We start from the raw sequence: 16616 nt of genomic DNA on the forward strand, positions 1-16616 counted from the left end.
GAAAAAAAATTTTTGTGAAAATTTTGTTTTTATTTTTTTAAATTTATTTTTTTACGATTTATTTTTTTCCCTATTTTTATTAACTCCAAAATGAATAGCAACAATTATCAATTTAGCAATAATGGATCACAAAACAATAATTTTCAATATCAAAATATGAATAACAATTACGGTGCGTATCAAGTGCAACAACCAATGCAACAACCAATACAACAACCAATACAACAACAAATCCAACAACAAATCCAACAACCAATACAACAACAAGTGCAACAACAAATCCAACAACAAATCCAACAACAAATCCAACAACAAAATCAACAACAAATCCAACAACAAATGCAACAACAAATGCAACACCCAATGCAACAGCAAATGCAACAACCAAATCAACAACAAATGCAACAACAAATGCAACAACAAATGCAACAGCAAATGCAACACCCAATGCAACAACAAATGCAACAACCAAATCAACAACAAATGCAACAACCAATCCAACAACCAATCCAACAGCCAAATCAACAACAAATGCAAATGCAAATGCAAATGCAACCAATACAATTTAACAACCAAAATACTCAAGAATCACCACCCATTAGTATTCATGATAAAAATGTTAGTTTTGGAATATTGGTTTCTCTTACAGTTTTTAACATAATATTCGAATCTTTAAACATTAGTTGTAGGTTTTTAATTTTCTATATTAATATAAATATTTAAAACTAATTTTTTTTTCATTAATAAAAGTTATCCAAAGAGATTATATTTCTTCTATTTTTCTCTATTTGCCTGTTGTTTTTAATTTCCTTTATGGTGTTGGTATAATATTGGGATTCATTGGTAAAATACCACAATCCTTTCCATCCAATACAATTCAAATTACTCTCTTATTAACCTTTGTAGCCCATATTATCTTTATTTTTTTCCAGCTCGGTTGGTTATTGTATTTTTTAAAATATCTTATCCCAGCATCAATTTTAAATATTCTCCTTATCATTGCAAGCTTTTGGCTTTTTAAAAATCTTTTCAAATCCTCAAACAATAATAATGGCTATTCTCTATTGGATAATAATAATCAATATGATCAAATTAATAATAATAATTATAATAACTATAACTATAACAATCAAACAGTAAATAACCAAAATCAAAGTTTTGCTGAAAAACAATATATGCATCACTTAGGCCAGTATGTAAATCAATTAGATGATAATAAACAACCTCCACAACTTCAAGAAACAATCGAAAGTTTAGAAGACTATTTGACCAAACTCAAAGCTTATCAAACAAAAATTAATGTAAATAGCAGTAGTAGTGAAAATAACTTAGAGGGGGAAAATCAAACATTGGCTCCAAACAATGAATCCGACACATCACTTACATTGTCAGAGATCAAAAAAGACTCTTTCGATGACATCCAAAGCTTACTTTAATTTGTAATAATAATAACATCCACAAAAAATAAACTCAATCAATATCAATGATATATAAACTTCGTGTATAATGATATAATAAATTTCTTTAAAACTATATTTTTTTATAAACTTTTTTTTTTTTATATTATTTATTTTTCTTAATACCATGTTTTTTTTTTTCTTTTTTTTAATGATAATCAATTATTATTTTAAAGTGTACTAGCTGGGAGATAATAATCCAAAATATAATTATATTTATAAAGTATTAAAACATGAATACCAAATATAATATTTTGTTATTTACCAACCGAAATAAAATTAAAACTAAAACTTTCTTTTTACTAAATTTTATTAATAACGTAATGTTAAATAACAATTTTTTTTCTTCAGAAAAATTATTGTTGACCTACTTTTAATTCCTCTGTCTTTAGGTTTCTCTTTGAAATTTGGGAATATTTTTTTTCATTTCGTGGGATTCGATAAAAATATTTTTTTTTTTGAGAATCTTTTTTTTTTTTTTTTTTTTTTTTTTATTTTTTTATAGCTGTAATATAATACAATCAAATAAAAAGAAATGATTAATAATAAAAAAAATATATCCTTTCAAAAAAAGGTTTTTATTATATTGGTTGTTTTTGCAATTATTTGTGGGTTTCGGATACTGCTTTATGTATTTGGGGGTATGTAATTTTTATTTTTTTAGTTATAAAAAATCTCATAAATTAATTTTTTTATCATATGTAGTTCCATGGTCATTATACGAATAATATCAAATGATTCAAATGATTCAACTGATTCAACTTATTCAACTGATTCAAACTTATTCAACTGAAATATTTTATTTATTTTGTGTTGATTTAGAAGTAAATTTTTGTATTTCTCATATTGTCCATGGTATTTCCCATTTATTTATGTTATTGGTATAATTTTGGCACAGTATAAATATTTATCAACATCCCTATATATCAAAATTAGATTTTTATCAGCTTTACCAATTATCAGCTTTTTAATTCATATCCTTTGTCTTGTTTTGGGTTTTTCTATTGAGATCACTAACATTAGTCATATTGGGGATGTTAATGTCTACTTATTAAAAAAATCACCAGCCAGAAAAGATTCATTAGAAGATCACATATCTTATGAATCTGGTTTTTTTCTATTTCTTATAACAATTGCTTTTTATTTTATTTTTGTCATAGTCAGCATATTTGGTTTAAAAAAATTCCTAACAAAAGAAGGTTACCCATTACTAGTTGAAAGTGAAGAAAATGGTGATTTAAAAGAAAATGAACAATCACTTTCTGAATATATTGATCAATTAGAAGGTTCTCTTGAATCATTAACAAAATATCAATTAGAAAATAAATGTACTGTAACCACTAATAACAAAAATCAAATCAATATTCAAAATTTACCAAGTAACCTAGATACTCAAAACAATAATACAAATTACATCAACACCATCAATAAGAATCACAGTATTATGAATAATAATTATAATATTAACAATAACAATATTAATAATAATAGTAATAATAATATTAATGTTAATACCAATAATTTAAAAGACAATAATCATATGAATAATTATAATATGAATATTATGAATAATTATAATAATAATAACAATAATAACAATAATTATAATAATAATAACAATAATTATAATAATAATAACAATAATTATAATAATTATAATATGAATAATAATTATAATATGAATAATTATAATATGAATAATAATAATAACAATAATATGAATAATATGAACCACAATTTAAATATTATAAACAATAACAATATGAATAATAATACTATGAACAATAATATTAGTAATAATAATATGAAAAATAATATGAACAATATTAATATGAACAATAATATGAACAATACTATGAACAATAATATTAATAATAATATGAACATGGATAATATCAAAAAAAACAATAATAATAATAATAATATAATAAATCAAGAACCACCATCTGAAATAGAACCAGAAATTTCTGATTAAAGACAGCTTGTCCTATAATCTGGCTTGATATTTTAAAAAAAGATTTTTAATAAAAATATTTTCCTTTTTAAAAAAAAAATAGTTTATTTGAAATAAAATTTTTATCATTTATTTTTATTTATTTAATTTAGAAATAATTTAATTGCGCAAGGTTACAACGAAAAATAAACAACCTTTTATATTAACAATATTCTATCAACGAAGAATTTTTCTAAAAATTTAAAAATATTATTTATTTAAAAAAAAAAAAAAAAAAAAATTAAATAAAAAATAAATAAATAAAAAATTTTTAATTTTTTGTTAAAAAACAGATTTTAAAAAACACACAATAATTTTCTTCTTTGTTGTAAATTTTTTTTTTTATATTTATAACTTTATAGTTTTTATAATAAAAAAACAATAATTAAAAAAATGCAAGCAAAACAATTTGATGAAGTTGTTGTCGAAGTAAAACATGTATCAAAACGTAAGGCTTAATAAATAAAAATATTTATTAATAAAATATATTAAATAATAATTAATAGTAACATTTAAAAACATTGCTATTTATTTAATGAAAGAAAACAAACAAAAAAAAATACTAATGTTTTATTTTATTTATCATAGATTATAAAATTGCAGGTAGAGAAGATAAAGTTAAAGCATTAAATGATATACATTTAGCAGGAGATTCAGAACTATTACCAATTAGAAGAGGGGAATTTGTAATGTTAAGAGGACCATCAGGTGGTGGCAAAACCTCATTATTAAATCTACTTGGTACAATCGATAGAGCAACAGAAGGAACAATAGAGTTATTTTCAAACCCAATTAATGTAGATTCTACTGACGAATATTTAGCAAAATTAAGATTAGAAAAGATTGGATTTGTTTTTCAAACCTTCAATTTATTAGCAACAATGTCAGCTTATGAAAATGTTGAACTACCAATGATTATTTTGGGTAAATTAAATGAAAAAGAAAGAAAGAAAAGAGCAATCGAATTATTAACATGTAATTATCATTAAAAATTATAATTTATGCTACTGGGTATTAATATAACTTTTTATATTATTTTTATAGTGGTAGGATTACAAGACCGTTTAGATCATTTACCATCAGAATTATCAGGTGGTGAACAACAAAGAGTAACCATTGCAAGAGCACTTTCAAATGCCCCAGAAATTTTATTATTGGATGAACCAACTGGTGATTTGGATACAAAAAACACTGTAGAAGTAATGGATTTATTATTAGATTTAAATTTAAAACTAAAGACAACTTGCATTATGGTAACCCACAATCCGGATATCGAATGTTATGCTGACAGAATTTTGTATATTGCCGATGGTGTTTTTGAAAAACAAGTTTTTAATATCGAACAAACCAGATTGGATTATGATGAATATATTGCATATTTAAATTCTCAAGCTGGTCATTAAATAAATAAATAAACATATAAATAAATAAATATATTTATAAATAAAATAGATAAACTTTTTTTTTTTTAATTATTTTTTAAAAAAAAAAATTCCCTGGTTAATTTAAAAAAAGATAAATAAAAAAATGAAATAAAAACCATAAAGTTTTTTTAATAATATATACAAAAAAAATAAAATTTTTATTTAGTTTTTTTTTAGTTTTTTTTTTTTTATAGAAAAAAAAAAAAAGATATTTACAGCTTTCTATAAAAAAGAAAAGAGAAAGAATTTTTATAAAAAAAAAATAGCTTAAAAATATTAATATAATTTGTTCACAAATGTTTTGGGTTTGTGAAAAATTAAAAATAAACTCTTTTTAATCGAAGAGGTGCTATTGTCTAAAGAAATAGATTAAAAACCAATACAATTGAAAACTATTTCGAATGTGTTGGTGAATGATTATTTCTAATATAATTATTTGATATTTGTTGCTATTATAATATATAGTTGATGATGTGTATTTGTGGGGTTGTGAATTTTTTATAAATATATGGGTATAAATAAATTGACATGGTGTTTAATTAATGATACATTTGGACTTGTTATATGGAGATTCAAAGGTAATTTTTGGTCTTCTATTACTTGAATTTCTTAAAGGAGGTTGGGGTGATGAACGATTTGGGTTTAAATCATTACCATTGGCAGTGGTTTGATGGGGATATTCACCGGCCAATTGACTATGGTGATGAAGATAGCTTTCGTCGCAATCGTCAGAGATATAGTCGTTGTCACTAAGGTCACAAGTTCCTCTGATATTGTTGAGGTCATCATTGTCAGAACTAATATAGTTTTCACGAATGATGGAGGCATCGGAAATATTGGTACCAATGGAACTTCTTTTTATATGTACAGGATCTTGTTCAATTGGATGAACACCACCAACAAAATTATGATGATAGATGGTTTGACCAGTTTGGATAGTTGGTGGGATTGATGGAATACTTGTGGATGTAGTAATATAGTGATGATTGTGATGTGAGCTTTCATTAACAGAGGTTGAGGATGGAATAAATTCTGGGTCTTGTAAATCGATAGTACTTGCATCATTTTCATAACCAAAAATCAATTCATCGTCATTACTTTCATCACCATATGCCATTTCTAATGGTAAAAATTTAGTTTCTTCCAATAATTGAATTGATGGTTCGGTTTCTGGTATATATTTTAAAACCCATCTATTAATTTTAAATAAAATATATGATATGTTAGTATATTATACTATCATGCATTATAAAAAGAGAATATTAAAATTAAATAACTTACGGATGATTTTTAATTTGACCTAATGAAAATCTTTGTATATGATCTACTTGTAAGATACCTTTTATTAAATTAACCAAATCCTTGTCTAAATCGTTTGGGAATTCAATTTTACATTTTGAAATATTTTCAAAGAGAACATACATATTGACACCAGAGAATGGGAATTTACCAATAGTCATTAAATACAATGTTACACCCATTGCCCAAATATCGATTTTAAATGGTGAAAATGAAGTTTGAAATTGTGTTAACTCTGGTGGTTGAAAAGCTGGTGAACCATATGATCTTGATAAACATTCAAAATCTTCCAATTGTGAGGAATCCTCTGATACGCCAAAATCACTTAGTTTTAATATATTTGAATGTGTAAATAGTATATTGTCTGGTTTGATATCTCTATGTAAAATCTTTTGTGTGTGAATATATTCGATTGCTTCAATTAATTGCTTAAAAATACTAAAATGAAAAATAATTTTATTAATAATTAGTATTTTATTATATTTTGTGTGAAAAATATTCTATAGATACTCACAATTGTGATTGGTGTTGTGGTAATTTACCATTGGGTGCATTTTCTAATAAATTCTGTAATGTACCACCACCAACATATTCATATACTATATATAATTTTCCTTTTTCTTCAATAATAAAATGATCGATTAATTTTATAACATGCTTGTTATGTAATTTCTTTGTGATATTAATTTCTTTTAAAACTGATGCTTCACCTCCTGGAATCTTTTTTAATCTTGCTCTTTTTAAAATTTTGACGGCAACTCTTTTTTGTGTAAATGAGTCCATGCCATCTTTAACTTTACCATATGCACCTATAGAAAAGAAAATATTAATATTGGATCCAATATAATGTATGAAACAATAAATTAAACTATGACCTACCTTCACCCAAAACCTCACCTAATATATAATGCTTGACTAATTTAGGTTGGGATTTTCTAGATCTATATGAGATTCCATTATCTTCGTTTTCATTTAAATGAATTATAAAATTTGAGCTGTAGTTTTGCTCAACCTCCATTCTATACTATACTATTACTATTATTTCTATCTAGCTTTTATTATTTTTATATTATCTAGTTTTTATTAATTATTTTGTTGTTTAAAATTATAAATTATCTATTTTTTTTTTTTTTTCTCCAACCAAATTTTTAAAATTTTTAATTTTTTCTTCCTCTGTTTTTTTTTCTTTTTTGATATATAAAAAGTTTGATTTTCAGTTGTGTAGGTTTGTTGGTTTATTATTGTAGGTGTTATATGTGTGTCTGTTGTGAGTGAAATTGAAACCAAAATTTAAAAAAAATAAAATTTTAAAAAAAAAATAAAAAAAAAATTAAAATTGAAATAAGAAAAAAAAAAAAAATAATAAAAAATAAATTTCAATTAATATTTTTTTTTTTATAAATATTTTTTTTTTTTTTTTTTTTTATTACCTCTCTATATTAAATCTTTTCTGTTGTACTTTGTTGCTGTTTGTTTATCTATTTTTTTTTTTTCAAAATTGTCTTTTCTTTTTATGATAACAGTTTGATCTTGTGTTGGGGGTATGATAAAAATGGTAGTGTTTTTTTTTTTTTGAGTGAAAAGTGGTGTGGTTTTCTTTTTGTAATTGGTGATTTTTGGTGTGTTAGTTATTGCAAAAAAAAAAAGATTTGTGATTTGATGAAAAAATTATAAATATAAATAATTAAATATATAAATTTAAATAGATAGATAAAAAATTAAATTAAATTAAATAAATAAATAAATATATAAATAAATAAATATTATTATTATTATTATTATTATTATTTAAATAAAAAATAATTTAAAAATAAAAAAATTAAAAAAATAAAAAAATAGTAAATAAAAATGTATTAATAAATAATGATAATAAAAATAATATTAATAAGTTGTTGTTTTTTTGTGTTATATTTATTTTTATTTATTTATATATTTACTATATATGAAAAGTAAAAATAAATGGTGTGGGTGTTTTAATTATATAGGGGGGTGAATGGGTGATGTATATGGTATAATGTTGTTATTGTGTGTGTGTGTGAGAGTGATAAAAATTACTGTAGGATTGGGTGAGTAATTAGTGGAGTGGGAGATGAGGTGAGGATGTGTTAATATTTTTTTTTTGTTTTTTAAAAAACAAATTTCAAACAATTAAAAAAAAAAAAATAATAAAAAATAAAAAAAATAATATAAAATATTAAAATATTTTTTAAAAAAAATAAAATATAAAAAAAAAAAAAAAACTAAATTTGTTGAGAAAAAGGCCATAGAACCACCAGGTGTTAATAGGGTGTCTCGCCCGAAATTATGTTGTCCTTTAAAAATTATACGAAAAAAAATTTTAAAAAATAAAATTAAAAAAAAAAAAAAAAAAAATAAAAGAAATTTAGAAAAAAAATCCAAATTATCTTAAAGAATGGTAATGATATGTATTCTTTTTTTTTCTTGAATACAAAATGCATTCTTATTACTTGTCTTGTATTTGTTATTTTTTTTTTTTTATAATAAAATACAAAAATAAATTAATAGATCTATTAATTTTTTTATAGATCTTTAATTATTAATAATACATACATATTTTTTTTTATATTTATAAATATTTTTTACTATTTTTTATTTTGATGTTTTAAATGATGGAACTGGGTATTTATTTTTTTTTATTTTGCTGGCTGTTTATCAGCACCATTGAAAGCATTTTCTTCTTTTTCTTTTTCTTTTTCAGTAACTGGAGGGGCATTTGCAATTAAATCAGCTTTCTTTTCAGCCTCTCTATTGGCAGTTTTATTGATAATAAGGTTATGTAAGGCTATAATGGATCTAATCATTGAGGACAAGTAAATAACAGACATGGTATCATTGTTTTGTACAGCAAAAGATTTTGAAATTTCATTAGCATTTAAATTTGGTGAAAGATTAATAATATCTTGAATATAGCCAATAATTTGATGGTTTTGTGGTAAACGACTAAAAATAATAATGTGAAAAGTTATTATTAATACAATAATTAAAAAAAAAAAAAAAAATATTTTATAAAATAAATATTTACCCTTCGCAAACTAATTTTAAATAATTTGACATCTCTTGAAGATTTGTTAAAAGATGTTTTAATGAAATCTTCTTATCAGTTATTTGAGTGGTTAATGATGAAATTGATGAATCTTTAACATCTCTTAAAAGATGCTCAATACAAATTTCTTCAGCTTCTACAGCATCGATTGATGATGGGATATGTTGGAATCTCATTGTTGATTCGGATGTATCCTAAGTAAAAGTTAATTTGATAGTTTAATATAAAGTTAATATTTAAATATTATTATTATTGTAAAAAAAAAAAATGTTTAGTTTTGCAAATTTTTTATTACTTACTTTATTAATTTCTTCAATAGTAACATAGGATTTGGTTGGAATACCTAATTCTTTTGGTTGAACTTCAATAATAACCATGACTGGGTTTGGTGTGTATCTTCTAAATAATTCATTAATTTCTTGATCTGCTGGTCTAATTTTTGGACCAGTACTGTACCAACCAACAACATTTTCACGTGCATTGATTTTTTTAAACATTGCAAACATGTTTTCGTGGAAGTTGTGATCTAAAAACCAAATATTTGGATTGGTATCATCTTCTTCAAATGGAAGACCATAACAATTTGAGATATCTACAACACCTTTATTATTTGAACCTAATAATGCACCAACAACTCTTTTATTTGTATCTTTTGCAACTCTATTATAATGATCGACAACTGATAACAATACAGTTGGATGAACTACGGTTGATGTTGGAAAATTTGACATTTTGTGTATATGTGAGATGGTGATATGTTTAAATATGATTTTTTTAAAAAAAATAAACTATAATTATTATTATTCTAAAAAAAAATAAAAAATATATTTACAAACAAATTATTGAATAAATAATAATAATTTTACAAACAATTAATATAAAAAATTTTAATATGAAAGGAAATTATTGGTGAAAAAATATAAAAAAAAAAAAAATTAAAAAAAAAAAGTTTATGTTCATCAAAAAAATTTAATTTAAAAAAAAATTAAAAAAAAAATTAAAAAAAAAAAAAAATAAAGAAAAAATTAAAAAAAAAAAAAAAAAAAAAAAAATTAAGGCAAAAATTGTAATTAATTAATTTCAATTTTAAACTTATTATTTCCTATTTCATAGTTATTATATTAGTTTTATATTTAAATATATAATTTACATAAATAACAATTTTAAAAGAAATAAAAACAACTACTTTAAATATTTTTTTTTTTTTTTTTTTTTTTTTTTTTTAAATTTTTTTTAAATTTTTAAAATTTTTTATTTTTATTTTATTTTTTTAATTTAAATAGTTTAATTTCATATAATTAGGTGTTTAAATATTAAAGTTTAGTTATTTAATGTAATATAATAATATTGTATAAAATAATATTTATAGATATAAACAATAGTAATAAATAAATAGTTTAATAATAAATGTCATTAGTTGGGCAATATAGCGATAGTGATAGTGATAGCGAAGAAGATAAAGTTGATATTAAAACCAGTGATTCAAAGCAGGGCGAAGATAATGATATAGAGGATAATAAAATACCAATTTCAAAAGTTAATGAAAAGCCTTATGGATTAATTATTACAGAAGAAACCACTAAAATAATAAACAAGGATACAGAGGAATTTAATTTAGAAAACGATGACCAAGACAGAGAGAACGAAGATAGCCCTCCGAGAAAAGAAATAGATGGTGATGAAATTATATATCAAGTTGCAGACAGTGAAAATGATAGGTTAAATCAATGCCATACCATTCTTCACACCAAATTAGAAAATAGAGATATAGATATACCAAAAGAAATGCACGAGCCCAAAACACCAGTTTTAAAATCACCAGCATACGTTTCAACTCCACCTCATTCAAAGGATCCAAATTTTAAAAACTTATACCCACATAATATAACATCACCAATAACAGAGGATATCCAAGATGAAGAGGAGAAGGAGGAACCAAATGATTGTTTTAATTTTAAAAGAAATTTAGTACCAGATTCAATTAGAAAGAAAAGAGAAAAAATAGATATATCATTTTTACCACCACCAGTAAATGGTAGAGCAGATCCAATATTGGAGGATAAGATTATAAAATATCACAAAATGAGAGAAGATGGCATAAGTATTAATCAATCGCTAAGAGAATCACAATCATTTAGAAATCCTTCAATTTTAGAAAAGTTAATTGCATTTTGTGAAATCAGTGAAATGGGCTCAAATTATAAATTATCAGAATATGATCCAAATGGTTTTAAACCAGATGAATTTTATGAAGTTTTAAATGAAAATCAAAGAAAAATGGACGACAAAAGAGAATATGAAAGACTAAATAGAACAAAAATTGATTTTGTTTCAAGTACAAATGAACTATCTACTCAAGAAAAAGATCAAGAAAAAGATAAACAACCACAAAAACCAAAGAGTAATGATACTTTTAAATTTAGATTAAAATTTTATTTAAATTATTAATTTTTTTTTTTTTTATAAAATATTTAGAAAAATTTAATAAATGGGAAAAGGAAAAGCATAAACAAAAACAACAGCAATTACAGCAACAACAACAAAAAGCCAAAGCAACTGTTATCTCTGCCGCTCCTTCAATAATGTTTGTATAGAAAATATTTTTAATATAAAATGAAATCTTTAAGACTAACTTTAAATTAACTTTATATATCTAGTAAAAAAAGGGAAAACCCAGGCACTCAATCCACAACAACCACATCAACAACAAAAAGCGAATCCCTATTAAAAAGATTTAAAACGAGTGGATTTTAATAAACATATAAACAGTAACACTAAAAAGTAATAATATTAATAAAGTTATTTAAAATTTATTTTTTTTATACAGAATTTATTTATTTTTAAGACAAATAGTTTATTATTTTATTTATCTACCAATCATATTAGCGGTTCAATTTAAAAGTGCTTTTAAAATAAGATTTTTAATTATTTTGGAATTGGAGGTTGCCAACAGTAGGTACCTTTTGTTACATTTGATATGGCAGTAACAGCACTTTCAATATTCGGCAACAGAACCTACACTGGCACAGACACCAACAGCGGCACCGGTGGCAGCATAAATACCAGCTTTTCGATTCTTTGATTTTCCTTTCTCTGAGTTTCCTTTCTCAGCTTTTTCTTTCCCAACTTTTTCTTTATCAACCTTTTCTTTATCCCCTTTTTGTTTTTCAGCTTTCTCTTTTCCGCTTTTTCTTTATCAGCTTTTTCTTTATCCATTTTTTGTTTTTCAGCTTTTTCTTTATCAGCTTTTTCTTTATCCGTCTTTTGTTTTTCAGCTTTTTGTTCTTTGGCAATTTGGAGTATTTGGAGTATAGATATATCTTTTCCCACTTCTTTTTTAATTCTAGTCCATAAGTCAGGTTTTTCAGTTTGTTTTTCAGTTTGTTTTTCAGTTGGTATTTCAGTTGGTATTTCACTTTGTTTTACAAGCTCTTCTAATCTATCATTGATTTGCTCGAAATAATCTGAACTGTGAGGTTTGAATTTGATTTCTTGTTCATTCTCTATCTTTTCTTCACTATCATCATTTTCACATTTGTTATTTTTTAATGGTTTTGAACCATAGTTACTGTAATCACCATCAAGAACATAACCACCTTCATAAGGAATACCTTCTGGGAAAATTTTTGATTGATTTGGTTGGTCTTTTTCATTTTTTTGATTCATTTGAAGTAATTTGTCCGGTTGGTCAGGTTGTTCTCCATCTGTAACTGGTCGATAATTGAGTGTGCCTCTTATACTACTACCATCCACAACCATACTATTGGGAATTTGGGGGTCATAAATATCCATAGCAAGAACAGTTTTCAAAATATCAAAGGGGTAACCACTATCATCAGCAACTAAATCTTGATTAGGATTTAAATCATTAAAGGTATTGATTTTTGTGGCAAATTTATTTAGTAAAGCATGTTCTACACCAATAGCATCAAAGTTTTCTTTATCTTCATTTTGAAATGGGAAACGCATATAGCAGACGATAGAATTCAAATAAATTTCAAATTTATCATCTTTCTTTTCACAGTTCAACCTGGAGTTAACGTCAACCTCTGAGCTTCCTATATATAACACCCCTTGACGAACCAATGGGTTATTTCTACCTTTGAGATCTCTATATCTAATAGCTCCAGGTGTGAAATAGATATAAAGTCCAGGATAAGAGCATTTTCTTGGTACTTTTCCTTCTTTGTTAGTAAATTGATTACAAACCCATCCATATCCAGTTTGGGGGTGAGGTTCTCTTGGAGGAGGATAAAAAGAAGCAATCATTTTTCTTGGTCCATTAGATTGAGTATTTTTTCCACGAATTAACCTTGGGGGTGATTCAGGTTGGCAATGAATCAAATTAAAAAGAAGAAAAAATAATATTATAATCTTCAACATGTATATCTGAATTAAAGATAAAATAATGTTAATTTTTTTTAATTTTTTAATTTTTTAATTTTTTAATTTTTTAAGTTATTTAACATAAAATTTAAGTTAATTTTTTTAATTTTTTTTTTTAATTTTTTTTTTATGTTTATTTTTAAATTAAATTATTTTTAATTATTATTTAATATTTTATATTTTTTAATATTTACTATATTTTAAAATGTCAGAAAAAAAAAAAAGTTGTGTTCATGATAAAATTAAACTAAATTACAATCAATCTCTTTCTTCTAATGATCATTTTTTTCAACACGAAGGTTTCCCAAGAATAGATCCGTTCGCTTGTACAAACGATTGTAGAGAAAAAATGAAAAGCCATTTTCAATTTAAAACCCAGCAAATTTTGGAATGGACTACACGATATTTTGAAGACGCCAGAACCATTGAAGACCAGCAAGGACAGAAAGATGATCATTCCTATAAACCAAATTTGAATGATTATTGGGGTTTTTTTCATGGAAGACCACTTGGTGAGCTAGAAAGAAAAATTATTAAAAACATGAAAGTTGGTTTATTGAATGGGGAGCCTATAAGATTATGCGATCTCCCAGAGGGTACCAAATGTGATTTTGATGCAACAAATTTAGAAGAATATGATAAAGTATATGGTTCCGATGATGATGAATAAACTTTTTATTTTCTATATGTTAAAAATTTTAATTCTCACGATAATGTAATATTTATCTATATTATTAAAATTATCTACATTGTTATTATTTTTTTATTTTCTTTTATTTTTTTTTAATTTTTTTTTTTTATTTTTTATTTTTATTTTTTATTTTATTTTTTAATTTTTATTTTTTATATTTTTTTTTTGGGGCAAAATAACCATTTACCATATTTTTTAAACTATAAATAAAAGAAATAAAATAATTCATTAATTATATATATATATATATTATTTTATAATGAAATAAATATATAAAGAAAATTAACAAAAGAAATGAAATATATTATTGACGATATTATTGTATCAAAAAATGATATTGACGAAGATTTTGAGTGTAGCTTTTGTTGTTCTATTATGTTAAACCCAAGATCTTGTTTAAATAGTCACATTTACTGCTTAAACTGTTGGGAAAAACAAATGGAAATTAAAAAGCAATGTCCTTCGTGTGCAGTTCCTGTAACTATTGATACACTATGTAAGAATAAATTTTTAGAAAAACATATAAATATGTTAAAGGTAAATATTTAATAAAAAGATATTTCAATAATATTTAATATTAATACCTTTTTTATTTATTTTAGATATATTGCCCAAATTCATATTATAATAATAATAATAATAATAATAGTAATAACAATAACAATAATAATATTGAAAATCAACTGATTTTAGATAAAAGTAATGGATGTAAAGAAATTATAAATATAGAGTCATTAGAAAGTCATTTAAGAGAATGTCAATTTCAATTTATAGATTGTCCCAATAATAAAAAATGTGGAATGTATAGAAAGAATCAAATGGAACAACACCAAGGCCAGTGTGGGTATTTAAAAATATCATGTTATCATTGTATGCAAGATATCGAAAGACAGTTTATGGGTGAACATATATTAAATGAATGTAATGATATAACAGTACAATGCAGATATTCCGAGGGTGGTTGTCAAGCAATGATACCTCGTAACCAATTAGCAGCACATTTATCGGAATTTGACAACCATAGAGAGTTTATTGAAAATATTATTAAGGGGCATCAAAAGAAATTAAAAAGCACTTTTAAAGAGTTGGATGAAACCAATTCCAAATTGGATCAATTAAAGATAAGCAGTGAATCTTTAGAAACCAACCTCATTAACAACGACTATTCATATCGTGGCAAATGGATCATTAAGCAGTGGAACTATCACTACGAAATGTTTATAAAGAATCCCATAAAGAATTTAATTATCTCACCCCCAATTTACCTATCCCCAACAAAAGAATTTTCCTTGTCGCTTACCCCCACTTCAACCATCAACAATATAAACTGTTTATCAATTCATTTAGAAAAGCTATTTCAAACTAGCTCCATTGTCCAATTTTCATTTGAAATTATAAATTATAACAATACAAAATCAATAAAAAAAGGTAATATACTTTATTTATTGTTTTAATTTTAAAAATCATATTAATTTTTTTTTTTTTTTAAAAAAAATCAATAGAGGAAAAGAAAAGATTCAAACATTATGGAGCAGCGCATGCCATAGAGTTTCCGGTATCAGAAATCTATAATATAAATAATAAATATATACAAGATGATGAACTGGAGATAATATTTACAATTAAAATTTTATCAGTCGAAGAAACTGAACAGTCAATTGATAATGTATTAATAACTGAAAAAGAAAATTAAAATAAATTTATTATAAAAAGTGTATATTTAAAAAAAACTTTTCTTATTTCTTTATTTTTTTATTTTTTTTTCATTTATTTAATTATTTAAACATGGACCCCTCATTGATATTTCTTCTTGTGAAGGTATTCTTTGTTCCATGTTAGATTTAGATATTTTAATTGAAAAAATATGATTTTATATTATTAAAGTAATAAAAAATGGGATTATAATTATCTTTTTTTTACGGTAATAGGATCTGTGCCTGTGCATGCGCATGTGCATGTGCAATGTTTTTAATTGTAAATAGCCCTACCAAATTATTTATAATAACAATAAAAAATATAAAAAAAAAAAAAAATAAAATAAAATAAAATAAAAATTAATTACTTATTTGAAACAAAACACCACTTTCTTCCAAATACCACAACACTTATTTTTATTATTATTATTATTATTTTTTTTACAATTTATTTATTTTTAAATATATTATAAATTAAAAATAAATTATTTAATTTTTTTTTTTTATTTTTTATTTTTTAGGAATATTATTTGAAAAAATAATTATAATTTTATTATATTTATTATTTTTATTATTAACATTATTATAATATAAAATAAAAGTAATCA

The 16616-nt window shown here is 23.3% G+C and overlaps 8 protein-coding genes across 8 annotated transcripts; 5 read left to right on the forward strand and 3 right to left on the reverse strand.

The window, feature by feature from the left end:
* Window positions 1–90: 90 nt before the first annotated feature.
* DICPUDRAFT_150776 (uncharacterized protein) lies at window positions 91–3432 on the forward strand (the record flags this gene model as incomplete). Its single annotated transcript, XM_003286728.1, has 4 exons — window positions 91–618; window positions 933–1387; window positions 2394–2566; window positions 2618–3432. 4 exons carry the CDS (start codon window positions 91–93, stop codon window positions 3430–3432), a joined length of 1971 nt encoding a protein of 656 aa, XP_003286776.1.
* A 411-nt stretch (window positions 3433–3843) lies between these two features.
* On the forward strand, window positions 3844–4853 carry ABCH1 (uncharacterized protein; the record flags this gene model as incomplete). The annotated part of the gene is made up of 3 exons (XM_003286729.1): window positions 3844–3898; window positions 4039–4425; window positions 4495–4853. 3 exons carry the CDS (start codon window positions 3844–3846, stop codon window positions 4851–4853), a joined length of 801 nt encoding a protein of 266 aa, XP_003286777.1.
* A 151-nt stretch (window positions 4854–5004) lies between these two features.
* DICPUDRAFT_47007 (uncharacterized protein) lies at window positions 5005–7451 on the reverse strand. The gene is made up of 4 exons (XM_003286746.1): window positions 7053–7451; window positions 6688–6982; window positions 6156–6611; window positions 5005–6067 (listed from the first exon to the last, which is right to left on the reverse strand). The coding sequence occupies exons 1-4, from the start codon at window positions 7189–7191 to the stop codon at window positions 5410–5412; spliced, it is 1548 nt and encodes a 515-aa protein (XP_003286794.1). The 5' UTR covers window positions 7192–7451; the 3' UTR covers window positions 5005–5409.
* Window positions 7452–8827: 1376 nt separating this feature from the next.
* Window positions 8828–9968, reverse strand: DICPUDRAFT_150779 (26S proteasome non-ATPase regulatory subunit 7; the record flags this gene model as incomplete). The annotated part of the gene is made up of 3 exons (XM_003286747.1): window positions 8828–9134; window positions 9217–9431; window positions 9537–9968. The coding sequence occupies 3 exons, from the start codon at window positions 9966–9968 to the stop codon at window positions 8828–8830; spliced, it is 954 nt and encodes a 317-aa protein (XP_003286795.1).
* Window positions 9969–10644: 676 nt separating this feature from the next.
* On the forward strand, window positions 10645–11991 carry DICPUDRAFT_31489 (uncharacterized protein; the record flags this gene model as incomplete). Its single annotated transcript, XM_003286730.1, has 4 exons — window positions 10645–11182; window positions 11243–11638; window positions 11713–11821; window positions 11904–11991. The coding sequence occupies 4 exons, from the start codon at window positions 10645–10647 to the stop codon at window positions 11989–11991; spliced, it is 1131 nt and encodes a 376-aa protein (XP_003286778.1).
* A 660-nt stretch (window positions 11992–12651) lies between these two features.
* On the reverse strand, window positions 12652–13131 carry DICPUDRAFT_22158 (uncharacterized protein; the record flags this gene model as incomplete). Its single annotated transcript, XM_003286748.1, has 2 exons — window positions 12652–12881; window positions 12984–13131. Coding segments are annotated over 2 exons (378 nt in total), but the record flags the coding sequence as incomplete, so codon positions are not given.
* Window positions 13132–13900: 769 nt separating this feature from the next.
* On the forward strand, window positions 13901–14257 carry DICPUDRAFT_22089 (uncharacterized protein; the record flags this gene model as incomplete). The annotated part of the gene is made up of 1 exon (XM_003286731.1): window positions 13901–14257. A coding segment is annotated over one exon (357 nt), but the record flags the coding sequence as incomplete, so codon positions are not given.
* A 351-nt stretch (window positions 14258–14608) lies between these two features.
* Window positions 14609–16007, forward strand: DICPUDRAFT_31439 (uncharacterized protein; the record flags this gene model as incomplete). The annotated part of the gene is made up of 3 exons (XM_003286732.1): window positions 14609–14851; window positions 14917–15742; window positions 15817–16007. The coding sequence occupies 3 exons, from the start codon at window positions 14609–14611 to the stop codon at window positions 16005–16007; spliced, it is 1260 nt and encodes a 419-aa protein (XP_003286780.1).
* Window positions 16008–16616: the final 609 nt, after the last annotated feature.

Source organism: Dictyostelium purpureum (assembly GCF_000190715.1).
Source record: "Dictyostelium purpureum unplaced genomic scaffold DICPUscaffold_79, whole genome shotgun sequence".
NCBI lineage: Eukaryota > Evosea > Eumycetozoa > Dictyosteliales > Dictyosteliaceae > Dictyostelium > Dictyostelium purpureum.

Bases quoted from the DNA above. Each gene is read 5' to 3' on its own strand.
- DICPUDRAFT_47007 (XM_003286746.1), bottom strand. From the start codon at position 7,191: ATGGAGGTTGAGCAAAACTACAGCTCAAATTTTATAATTCATTTAAAT. The intron at 6,983-7,052 runs GTAGGTCATAGT...TCTTTTCTATAG, and splicing joins AGGTGAGGTTTTGGGTGAAG to GTGCATATGGTAAAGTTAAA. The intron at 6,068-6,155 runs GTAAGTTATTTA...TAAAATTAATAG, and splicing joins GGTCAAATTAAAAATCATCC to ATGGGTTTTAAAATATATAC.